A 12,790-nucleotide genomic window follows, 5' to 3' on the forward strand; every position below is an offset into this window, starting at 1 on the left:
GGTTTTCCCTCAGGCAGCTCTTAGCTGCCCCAAGCAAGAAGCTTTCATGATGTATAACCATAAAAAGTCCGTGGCTCTTTTCTTTTGGAAGCCATAACTACGAACCCCCATAGCATAGCAAGGTCTACAGCACCGCTATGAGAAATCCCAGTCCAGTAACCTGGGGAAGGAAGAGGTGAAATTCCTTGCCCACCTTTTTTAGTTTTAGCCGGCCGTAAACGGCTAGCATGGCTTTCTAACCGGCCTTCTCTTTCATTTTCAATTTAAAGGAAAACGACCATCACGTATTGCCTTTAGAGGTGATACGGCAGAAGGATTTTCGGTGTCGTATCGGTCTCTTCTCCAGAAAGGTCTGAGTCAGAGAAGGAGCCTCCTACTGAGTCGGGGGTACATCCTCTATACACCTCGGATACGGCCATCGTGGGGCGGGGTCCTACTCAATTGGCTCAGAAGGTGATGTATCAGCTTCGTTCCGACGCAGATGCAGCGTTCATGGGTTCACTGGGGTGGTCTACACTCCTTCGCTGGACATGCAGCAGTGTCACTGAGGTATATTTCTCCTTCTAGTCTTTAGATTGATGTCCAACATACGTTTGATCTTCTTGTCGTCTTTTCACCCTTGTCTACTTATGCAGGGCATGATGCACGTCGGGGAATTGGCTGAGCGCGCTAACGCCACTCGATCTGACGCCTGTCAAGAATTACGCGAGGGCCAGGCTCTCCGCGAACAGCTTCAGGCTACTATTGTCGAGATTAAAGTGTCGCATGCTAAGGAAGATTTCGAAGTCTCAAGCTCAATTTTCGGAGTCCCAAATCCAATGCAGCGAGCTCTCGAAACAGAAGCAGGAGTCTCAGCGGCTGACAGAGGACCAAGCTAAAGAGATCCAGAAGCTGAAGGAAGAATTAAAGAATTCACAGGCTGAGCTTAAAGATGCCGAGGCACGACATGCTGCAGAGGCCTCCTCCTTCAAAGAGTAATTTCTCAAATCCGAAGAATTTGTCGAGATCTGTGGCCCGAAAGCTTTTCACTACCTGGGGTGGGTTTCGAGGGTGCAGTCGGCCTCTTCAAGGCTCAGGGTTATCCTCCGTCAGGCGCCCCTACTGACTTCATCGACCTTGAGGGCTTCATATCGAGTCTCCCCCCCGATTCTTAGATCGAGCTCCCTTATTTATGTTATTTTCTGCACTGCTTTATTTTCCGTAGGATTATGCGACTTTTGCGATATTTATACTTGGTTATTTCCTTTTGCACACTTTTGGCATGTATGAAACTCGTTTATGCAACCTTGAGTATTTTGCATTTGAATTTACTACTTCTCACGAGTTTATCTTTGATGTTATTAAACCACAAGGGCTATTAAAATATCCAACTCTCCTTCTCTTCTACTAGGCGATGTTCTAACAGGAAAATAAAAATTCAACGTCACCACCATCTAACTTCTCTGCTAGGTGATATCTTAGCAGGAAAATAAAAATTCAACACCTATACCTTCTAATTCCTCTGCTAGGTGATACCTTAGCAGGAAAATAAAAATTCAACACCCCACCCGCTAACTCCTCTGTTAGGTGATACCTTAGCAGGAAAATAAAATTCAATTTCACCACCATCTAACTCCTCTGTTAGGTGATACTTTAGTAGGAAAATAAAAATACAACATCTCCACCCGCTAACTCCTCTGCTAGGTGATAGCTTAGCAGGAAAATAAAAATTCAACACATCTACCCTCTAACTCCTCGTGATACCTTAGCAGGAAAATAAAATTCAACATCTCCACCCGCTAACTCCTCTGCTAGGTGATACCTGAGCAGGAAAATAAAAATTCAACGTCACCACCATCTAACTCCTCTGATAGGTGATACCTCAGCAGGAAAATAAAAGTTCAACATCCCCACCCTCTAACTCCTCTGCTAGGTGATACATTAGCAGGAAAATAAAATTTCTCCTCTTCTTCCAAACTCTGCTCCTCTACTAGGCGATGCCTTAGTAGGAAAAGAAAATTTCTTCTCTTGTTCTAAACTCTGCTCTTCTACTAGGCGATGCCTTAGTAGGAAAATAAAAAAAAAAATTCTTCTAAACTCTGCTCCTTTACTAGGCGATGCCTTAGTAGGAAAATAAATTTTTTTTCTTTTCTTCCCATACCACAACATTCATGGATTAAAAAGAACAAGATTTTATTGAATTCCAAATGATTACATAGAAAAATTCGAAATGAAGTACATCAGCAATCAAATCAAGGATAATATTTTCTAAGGTGATAAGCGTTCCAGAGCCTCTTCAATGCCTTGCCTTGCGCATTCTCTAAGTAATAGGCTCCAGAGCTCAGCCTCTCGATCACTTTGAAGGGGTCCTCCCACTTTGGATCTAACTTTCCTCTCTGCTCTTCTTGCACCTTCCTCATGACCAAGTCACCTACATGGAAGTTTCACTGAATGACTCTCCGATTATTCGACTGTGCAATGCGGTTTTTATAAGCTTCCATGTGAATGGTGGCGGCCTCTCTCTTTTCTTCCAAAAGATCAAGGTCAATAGCGCGTCTCGTATCATTATCCTCGTCATAAAACACTACCCTTGCCGATTCCAGCCCAATCTCACCCGGGAGCACTGCCTCATTACCGTAGACCAAACTGAAAGGAGTTTCTTTGGTTCCTTCCCTTGGAGTGGTTCAGTATGCTCATAAGACACTTGGTAGCTCATCCACCCAATTGTCCTTAGCTTTGCCAAGTCGAACCTTTAGACCCTGCACCAGTGTCCGATTAGTCACCTCCACCCGACCGTTACTCTGCGGGTAAGCTACAGAGGTAAAGGCTTGTTGGATCTTCATCTCTTTACACCAAGCTTGGATCCTGGTCGGATATCAGTTTCCTAGGTACTCCGTATCTGCATACTATTCTCTTCCACAAGAATTTCAGGACGTCATTGTCAGTGATTCTGGCCAGAGGCTCTGCTTCTACCCATTTTGAAAAATAGTCAACTGCTACCAATAGGAACTTCTTCTGGGCAACAGCTATAGGAAAAAGCCCCACAATATCTATTCCCCACTGGTCAAAAAGACAAGCGGCTGTGACAGCCTTCATTGCCGCGGCCGACCGGTGATGCAACCGGGCATGACGTTGACAACTATCACAAGACATCACTAACTCTTGAGCATCATGCAACACGGAGGGCCAAGAATAACTGGCGAGCAGCACTTTTCTCGCCAACACATAAGACCCTAAATGATTTCCACAACATCCCTCGTGAATTTCTTGGAGCACATAATCAGCCTCTTGGTAACTCAAGCACCGAAGAAGCGGCCCTGTAAAAGACGTTCTATACAACACTTCTCCGATCATCACATAACGTGAACACTTTGCGTTCAACTTACGAACTTCGCGAGGGTTATCAGGAAGTTTTCCCTCTTTCAGGTAATCAATTATGTCAGTCCTCCAATCCTCCTCCTGTTCAACTGCTGGTGGACTCGTGTGAGGTGTGAGTCCAACTTGAAAGACCACATCTCTAGTCTTCCAACTTCCCATTGTTCCAGCCATTTTGGCTAGAGTGTCTGCCTTTTCATTTTTTTCCTGAGAATCTGTTCAAATGTAATCTCTGTGAATTTCTCTCTGACTCGGTCCACTTCTCGAGCATAGTCAATAAGCTTATCATCTTTCACATCATACATCCCCTTCATTTGTTGTGCTACCAACCGTGAGTCAGAAAAAATAAGTACCCGGGTAGCTCCCACATTTCTGGCTACTCGAAGTCCTGCCAACACAGCCTCATACTCTGCCTCATTATTGGATGCTCGAAAGTCCAACCTTACAGCCAACTTCACTTCCTCCCCAGCTGGTGAAATCAGTGCTACTCCCACCCCACTTCCATCCTTCGACGAGGAACCATCCACATACACCTTCCAAGGGTCTTCATTCTCCTGATGCACAGTCTCAGCCAGAAAATCGGCTAAGGCTTGTGCTTTGATAGCTGTTATTGGTTCATACTAGATGTCATACTCTCCCAGCTCATTAGTCCATTTTACCAAACGGCCAGACATATCAGAATGAGTGAGGATTTTGCCCAATGGACTGTTAGTTAGCACCACAATTGGATGAGATAGGAAGTAGGGCCTCAAGCGCCTCGCTGTCATCACTAAAGCCAAAGCCAATTTTTCCAACCCTGAATATCTGATCTCTGCCCCCTTGAGTGCATGCGAAACATAATAGACTGGCTGTTGAGTTGATCCCTCCAACTTGACAAGGACCGAACTCACAGCTCCCTCGGTGGCAGATAAATATACCCACAAAGGCTCACCTCCAGCCGGTTTGGCCAGGACAGGCAGCTCAGCAAGGTATTTTTTCAAATCTTCAAACGCTTTCTCGCAGGCTGGATCTCATTCAAATTTTTTCGCCTTTCTCAAAGTCCGGAAGAACGGTAAGTTGTTAGAGTAGGTGCACGTCGAGCCAAGTGTTGGCCGACTGTTCACAATGAAACTCTTTGTATAAACGATCTTTATTTTAATAATATTTGAATTTATTAATTTGGCGCATCTTTATCTTTATACCCATGCTAGCTGCATAGATAAAGCCCTTGAATATACAAATAGTAGAAAGAATATGAGATGCTCATATGATGAGTATCATGAAACTCATATTTGTAATACTGTATATTCTAAACCGTTCCTAGTCGATTCAGCCGCCACTAAGAAGGATAAAGGCCGCTCGAGTTAGAGACTAGTATCTGCGATGTGAGTACCATGTTTCATTGGTAGGGGACATTGTGATGTCCGAGCATGCAGATAGGTGCTCCTGGTAGAGTGCACTGAACAACCCTCCATAAAAGGACTTTCCAAGTGGTTCTCACTTATCGAGTGGAAAAGTCCTGGTTTATGGTTGTACACCATTAGTCCTTATGACCCGGGACAACATTGAGACTCTATGTGCTAGCGTTTCACTTTGACTTGTTTACCGACTCTTATGGGGTCATTAGGTGGCAAGATTGGGTGTTACGGCGAAACATATAGGAGTCGATGCATTGTAGTCGGGGATTCACCGCTTACCTACGGGTATGGATATCCTATGTGTTTTTCATGTATGTGTGGGTTGAAATCTCTGATCAGAGTATGGTGGTAATTATGAAAGGGGTTTCATAGATTACACCATCGATGCAACCACGACATGACACATAGTATCGATTCATTGACAACTCTCGATAAACCAATAGTTGTCGAATCGGTCGGGATATATGAGCTGAAGGGACCGTACTGTACGCTAACCATAATTGAATGGTTCTTGCAGGCACTATCATGTGATACCTAGGGAATCACGTAAGCGATGCTGCTAGGCGTTTAACGTGATTGGTTGGGTACTATCAGACTTGAGTTCTGACGTTCTTACTATCAAGGAGTTGATAAGTAAGAATGGAGCAATTGGGGTATGCTCGTATAAGGACATGTTTAGTCCGAATCACATTGAGATGTGAACCCACGGCTAGTTGTATCAATGAACCATTGAGGGCCACACAAGTACTTGCTTAGTAAATCCCGAAGAGAAGTAAAATAGTTCAATGTGTTGAACGGCTTATAAATGTGTTTATAAGCGTAAAGAAAATTAGAAGTATGACTTCTATGAGAGAAATATAAATTTTAATTTATGGAAGTGTTCCTAAGATTAAAATTTGGCCAAGTAAATAATGTAGTTGAAAATTGTGATTTTCATAAACATTGTTGTGGACTAAATTAAATTAATTCAAGTGTTGAATTAATTAAACACTAGTGGACCTAGTAGAGTCTAAATAATTAAATTAATTCAAGTGTTGAATTAATTAAATAATATTGAGTCTTGTAGAGCTCAATTTAAATAATTATTTAACTAGTGGGACTTGAGTAAAATCAAGTAATATTTAATTTATCTCAAATGTGTTTGAGATAATAAAATTTAGTCTATGGTTTTTAATGTGTTAAAAACCATATATTATACAAGTGAGACATGTAGGGATTGCATGCTTGGGAGGTGAAGAGCCTTGATTACTTTTTAATAAAATATTCAAAAGGCATGCAACTTTTGAGAGACAACTTTTCACAATACCTAGGCTATTCTCCCACACTCCCAATCTCATCACTTGGCCGAAATTTCTTGGAGGATTTCTCTCCATTTTTCTTCTCTTTTGTTCTTCATTTTTCTTGGAAGAAAATCATTCTCTTTGAAAAATCCTCAAGTTTTTCTAGTGCAAAACTTGAGGGGATTTACCTTGTTGAGTGGTGGGCCTAATTCTTTGGGAGAAGAAGGTGAGCTTGTAGATTTGTCCACCAAACAAGAGCTTTGTTATTTAAAACAAAGTTGGAGCCATTTCATCAACTCTAAGGAGTTGACAGGTATATTTCTTAAAACATCCTATGCATGTTTTAGTTTTTGTAAATGTTGCACAAAAATATATGGGGGCCGAAATTTATGCTCAAAATTTTTGTTTTTCGCTTCCGTTGCGTTTCCGGCCTCCGTAACCGGTCCGCTTTCAAGTGGTATCCGAGCTAAGGTTACGGTTTTTGTGCTATATTTACGTAATATTGTATTGAGATCGATTTCTAACCGTTTGAGATTTTTGGTGCAACAAATACTCAAGGACCGAAATTTTTACAAAACAAAAAAAAAAATAAAGTTTTCGGGGCTGCCCGAAGGGGCTGCCCGAAAATTTCGGGCAGCCGAGGGGCAGCCCAAGGGGCTGCCCGAAACTTCCAGCTTTTAATAAAAAAAATTTTTGTTGTGGCCGGAATCCGGCGACGGAGCTCCGGCGACGGCGATGACGGCTAGGGTTTCCAAAAGTGTTTTGGACAATCTTAGTGTCATGGGCCTTGAGTTGTTGGGCCATTAGATGGTCAACATAATTTTGTGAAATTTAAATGGGCCAAGCTATTTTGGTGAAAATGAGTTTTGGGCCCTTAAGTTTAAATTTACAATTGTTGCACATATTTTCTCATAAAATAAATAGTTGAAGTGGGACTTTAATTATTTATAGTAAATTGTGATTTACAAGAAATTCGATTATAAATAAATTAATTTGAAAGTAAACAAAGGTGTTTGTGTACTTTGTTAATTTAATTTATAATTGTGGCGGTTAGTGATTGGATCAAGATATATAATATTGGACCAATTAATTATAGTGATAATTAATTGATGGTGTATGATATGTGATATTATGCATGAAGGATGATCAAAAGCCCAAGCCCAATTTGCTAGGTGTATGCTAGGATATTTGTGTTGAATGATTGTAATAATTATCAATTTATAAAGTGGGCTTGGTTTATGGCCCGTTCCCACCCCCCATGAGATGTATCCCTATGTGCCATGGATATTTAATTGTAAATATTAGAATAGGGGAAGATCAAGATTGCAAGATGGTGGCCTTGGTGATTATGAAGATCGAAGACATGTAATATAGGATGCTAATGTAATAGTATAGTTGCATTGCATCCCGTGCATTTACCCTAGGATTGGACCTAGGCCCGTGTTTGGCTCACACGGGCCATTAGTGTTGGGGCAATTGATCATCCTTGTACTGTTTTCTATTTATAATATATGCATGATATGTTATAAATAATGAGTATGTGCGTTATTATTATTATAATAACAAAGTTGCATGAATCCGGCAAACATACGATCAAACATGGCGAGCTTTTAAAATAAAATTAATGATGAGACCTTTCAAAATTAAAAACCCTCATTTTGAATAAGATTCAAAATTAATATCAAGTCCGAAAAGGGGAATTATAAATTTGTTTATAATTTTCTTGTCTTCCATCGACAATGGATGCATGATGAACGCTACCCGTACTCGGGGCTCGGCTCATATTATTGGGGGAGCCTTGGGTGCCGGAAAGCTGTGACATCCATTGACATTGTGATGTGAACTACGTGGAACTCCCATGATTTCGGCTCATATTATTGAGGGAACTCATGGCGACCGTCCATTAAGGTTCAATATCGATGGGTTAGGCTTGACACGTAAAGATGAACGACGTCATATTATTGGGTCCTAATCAAACGTGAGACAAAAGTATACGTAGAGGGTTGCATGGCGATGCAATTGGAAACTACCTTTTAGGAGTTGTGATGGCCGATATTATTCGGGATCACAATTCGCTAATTGGACCTTACGTACCTACTGAGGAAAGTGTTTCCCGTTTTCACTAGAGGGTAGTGAAAATGTCAAAACAGTGGGAGCGATAATTTATAAAGTAAAAGTCCAAACTTTATATCTTATTAAATATTTTAAAATAGTCATTAACATTTATCTGTTTTACTTTTCAGTACAATCTTTGACATGTCATCAATTCGCAACCCGTTTTCCGTCATTCTCGAAAAACACGTTCTAACCGGACCAAACTATATCACTTGGCTAAGAAATTTAAAGATTGTCCTAAACTCGGAGAAGATCGCATATACACTTACTGAGGCGCCCCCTGCTGAGGCTCCTATAGGCTGCACTCCTGAGGAATTGCAGACCTACAAGGAATGGTGTGACCATGACTTGAAGGCGAAGTGTTATATGCAGGCTTCGATGAACGATGAGCTGCAAAGGCGATTCGAGGATGCTAAGAATGCTGCTGACATTCATATGCACCTCAAGGAGCTCTTCGGTGAGCAGACTCGGCCTTTGAGGCATGCCACAGTAAAGGAGCTCATCACTTTACGCATGCGAGATGGGACTTCGGTCCATGAGCATGGCCTAAAGTTGATTGGGCTCGTGGACAAGCTCGTGGGCATGGATTTGATCTTGCCATCCGAGTTGACCACGGATGTGCTACTGTTGTCACTGCCTAGCTCTTTCGATCCTTTTGTCGTGAACTTCAATATGAACAAGCTCGAGCCCAGCCTTGAAGAGTTGGTGAACATGCTTGTGACCTTTGAGTCCACGATCAAGAAGGAGAAGCCGGTTCTTTATGTGGGCTCTTCATCTGGCACGAAGACCGGTCCACCTGGGAAAGGAAAGAAGCGTTCTTTCAAGCGTCCCAAGAAGAGCGAGCCCTTGAAGAGGCAGACTCCGAGTCCCATAGTGGCAGCCGCGCCAGCCAAGGCTGAAAAGACTGTTGACATCTGTCACCACTGCAAGAAGCCTGGACATTGGAGGCGTAATTGCAGGGAATATCTTGCGCAGAAGGGTTCTGGCAAAGGTATGTTCTACATTGAAGTGAATATCTCTATTAACTCTACTTCTTGGGTATTGGATACCGGCTGTGGCTCACATCTCTGTAATGATTTGCAGGTGATGGGAAGAAGTAGGAGGCTCCGAGAGGGTGAGACCTTCCTGAGGATGGGCAATGGAGCAAGGGTTGCTGCCAAAGCCGTAGGAGATGTTTATTTATGTTTGAACAATGATTTTAATTTGGTTTTGAGAGATGTTTTATTTGTACCAGACTTGATCAAAAACATTATTTCCATTCCTATGCTTGATATCGATGGATTTTCTTGTTTATTTGGCAAAGGTGTTTGCAATATTTACAAGAATGAATGTTTAGTTGGTACCGGTGAACTTGAAAACAATCTCTACACCTTAAAATTAAAAGATATTCCACTTAACAATGTCCAAACGATAACAACAACAAATAAGCGCAAACAAGATACTCTTAATTCGGCACAATTATGGCATGCTCGATTAGGACATATTTCCTCAAGAAGGATGAACAAGCTAGTGGGAGTTGGCATGTTTGATATGTCCGATATTAATGCTCTCACGACTTGTGAATCCTGTCTAAAAGGAAAGATGACCAAAATTCCCTTTAAGGGCCATGCGGAGCGAGCCAAAGGGTTATTGGATTTGATCCATACCGATGTGTGCGGTCCGCTTAGCATCACCACTAAGCATGGACATGCCTACTTCATCACCTTTACCGATGACCATTCGAGGTATGGGTATGTGTATTTAATGAAATACAAGTCTGAAGCCTTTGAAAGGTTCAAAGAATTCAGAAGTGAAGTAGAGAAGCAATTGGGACGAAGCATCAAGACACTTCGATCGGATCGAGGTGGTGAGTACTTGAGTGCCGAGTTCCAAGAGTATCTTAGAGAGAATGGGATTCTCTCGCAGTGGACTCCGCCCGCTACACCGCAGTTGAATGGTGTTTCGGAGCGTCGTAACCGGACTTTGATGGACATGGTTCGGTCTATGATGGGGTTCACAGAGTTGCCGCCATCCTTTTGGGGATATGCGCTTGAAACAGCGGCAATGTTGTTGAACAATGTCCATACAAAGGCAGTTGACAAGACTCCATATGAGATATGGATGGGTAAGCCTCCCAAGTATTCTTATCTAAAAATATGGGGGTGTCCTGCTTATGTGAAGCAGACAGTGGGAGATAAATTGGATAGTCGATCCATTTTATGCTACTTTGTGGGATATCCAAAGAATTCAATTGGATATTACTTCTATCATCCCCAAGAAACAAAGGTGTTTGTTTCTAGGAACGCAACCTTTTTGGAAAAGGAATTTCTATTGGATAGAAAAGGCGAGATGATAGAACTCGAAGAGGTTCGAGAGACACCCACAGTTGTAGAACCCACACCCGAGAAGCCAAGTGAGGAGATACAAGCTCCTAGAAGAACCGAGAGAGTCTCGAGACCACCTGTGAGGTATGGTCTGCTTCTTGAAGAGGGCCATGATGAGCCTAATCTTGGATGTGATCCAAGGACCTTCAAGGAAGCGTTATCTGATGCCGATTCATCCAAATGGCTTGAAGCAATGGAATCTGAGATGAATTCCATGCATTCGAACCAAGTGTGGAATCTCGTGGATCCACCTGAGGGAATTGTTCCCATAGGGTGTAAATGGATTTACAAGAGGAAACTTGGGGCGGATGGGAAGGTATTGACCTTCAAGGCGCGACTGGTAGCAAAAGGGTATACTCAAAGGCAAGGTGTTGACTATGAGGAAACCTTTTCTCCAGTTGCGATGTTCAAGTCCATTAGGATTTTGCTAGCCATAGCTGCATGGTATGACTATGAGATATGGCAGATGGATGTCAAGACTGCCTTCCTTAATGGGGATATTAAGGAAGAGATTTACATGTCTCAACCTGAAGGGTTTACATCTATCGGAAGTGAGCATATGGTATGCAAACTTCAAAGATCTATTTATGGTCTTAAGCAGGCATCTAGGAGCTGGAACCTCAGATTCGATAGTACAATCAAAGAGTTTGGTTTTACTAAGAATCCTGAGGAACCCTGTGTGTATAAGAAGGTCAGTGGGAGTGCTGTGACATTCCTTGTTCTTTATGTTGATGACATTCTACTCATTGGGAATGATGTAGGAATGTTGCAATCAACAAAGATATGGTTAGCAAGTAAGTTCTCAATGCAGGACTTGGGTGAAGCATCTTTTGTATTGGGAATACAGATCTATAGAGATAGATCAAAAAGATTGCTTGGTCTCACCCAGTCCACATACATTGATACCATCGTGAAGCGGTTCTCGATGGATGAGTCCAAGAGAGGACATCTACCAATGTGTCATGGCGTGTCCCTATCCAAGTCTATGTCTCCCAAGACTGATGCAGAGATAGCGGCGATGACACGAATTCCGTATGCTTCGGCTATTGGTAGTATCATGTATGGGATGATATCTACACGTCCTGACGTGGCATTTGCACTAAGTGTAGTGAGTAGATATCAATCCAACCCCGGTCTTCCACACTGGAAAGCTGTGAAAGACATCCTCAAGTATTTGAGAAGGACCAATAAGCTGTTCTTGGTCTATGGGGGTGGAGAACTGAAATTGGAAGGCTATACCGACTCTAGCTTCCAAAGCGATGTTGATGACTCGAAGTCAACCTCCGGATTCATATTCATGCTCAATGGTGGTGCTGTCTCTTGGAAGAGTTCCAAGCAAGACAGTACTGCGGATTCCACCACTGAGGCAGAATACATTGCTGCATCGGCTGCAGCAAAGGAGGCTGTTTGGATTAGGAATTTCGTCCAAGAGTTGGGCGTCATTCCAAATGGAGTTGCTCCTATCCCGGTGATGTGCGACAACACGGGAGCCATAGCTCAGGCGAAGGAGCCAAGGTCTCATCAGAAGTCCAAACATGTATTGAGAAAGTACCACATCCTCAGAGAGATCGTGGAAAGAGGAGATGTCACGATTGACAAAGTCGGCTCCGCAGATAATGTTGCTGATCCACTAACTAAGCCTTTACCAGGACCATCATTCGAGAAGCATCGCGAATCAATGGGTCTAAAGAATATAGGTAGTTGGCTCTAGTGCAAGTGGGAGATTGTTAGAGTAGGTGCACGTCGAGCCAAGTGTTGGCCGACTGTTCACAATGAAACTCTTTGTATAAACGATCTTTATTTTAATAATATTTGAATTTATTAATTTGGCGCATCTTTATCTTTATACCCATGCTAGCTGCATAGATAAAGCCCTTGAATATACAAATAGTAGAAAGAATATGAGATGCTCATATGATGAGTATCATGAAACTCATATTTGTAATACTGTATATTCTAAACCGTTCCTAGTCGATTCAGCCGCCACTAAGAAGGATAAAGGCCGCTCGAGTTAGAGACTATTATCTGCGATGTGAGTACCATGTTTCATTGGTAGGGGACATTGTGATGTCCGAGCATGCAGATAGGTGCTCCTGGTAGAGTGCACTGAACAACCCTCCATAAAAGGACTTTCCAAGTGGTTCTCACTTATCGAGTGGAAAAGTCCTGGTTTATGGTTGTACACCATTAGTCCTTATGACCCGGGACAACATTGAGACTCTATGTGCTAGCGTTTCACTTTGACTTGTTTACCGACTCTTATGGGGTCATTAGGTGGCAA

General features: G+C 42.4%; 2 protein-coding genes across 2 annotated transcripts in view; both read left to right on the forward strand.

Moving 5' to 3' along the window:
* LOC140820947 (probable protein phosphatase 2C 55) overlaps window positions 1-12,790 on the forward strand; it is a 41,233-nt gene that overhangs the window by 8,727 nt on the left and 19,716 nt on the right. The window lies entirely within an intron of this gene.
* LOC140820948 (uncharacterized) lies at window positions 27-1,475 on the forward strand. Its single transcript, XM_073181336.1, has 2 exons — window positions 27-549; window positions 636-1,475. The coding sequence occupies exons 1-2, from the start codon at window positions 457-459 to the stop codon at window positions 876-878; spliced, it is 336 nt and encodes a 111-aa protein (XP_073037437.1). The 5' UTR covers window positions 27-456; the 3' UTR covers window positions 879-1,475.

The sequence above is a fragment of the Primulina eburnea genome, unplaced genomic scaffold (assembly GCF_022965805.1).
Source record: "Primulina eburnea isolate SZY01 unplaced genomic scaffold, ASM2296580v1 ctg328_ERROPOS900000+, whole genome shotgun sequence".
NCBI classification, from domain to species: domain Eukaryota; kingdom Viridiplantae; phylum Streptophyta; class Magnoliopsida; order Lamiales; family Gesneriaceae; genus Primulina; species Primulina eburnea.

Excerpts from the sequence above, each read along its gene's own strand:
- LOC140820948 (XM_073181336.1), top strand. The coding sequence starts at position 457 with ATGTATCAGCTTCGTTCCGACGCAGATGCAGCGTTCATGGGTTCACTG. Across the intron at positions 550-635 it reads CATGCAGCAGTGTCACTGAG|GGCATGATGCACGTCGGGGA; the intron begins GTATATTTCTCC and ends CTACTTATGCAG.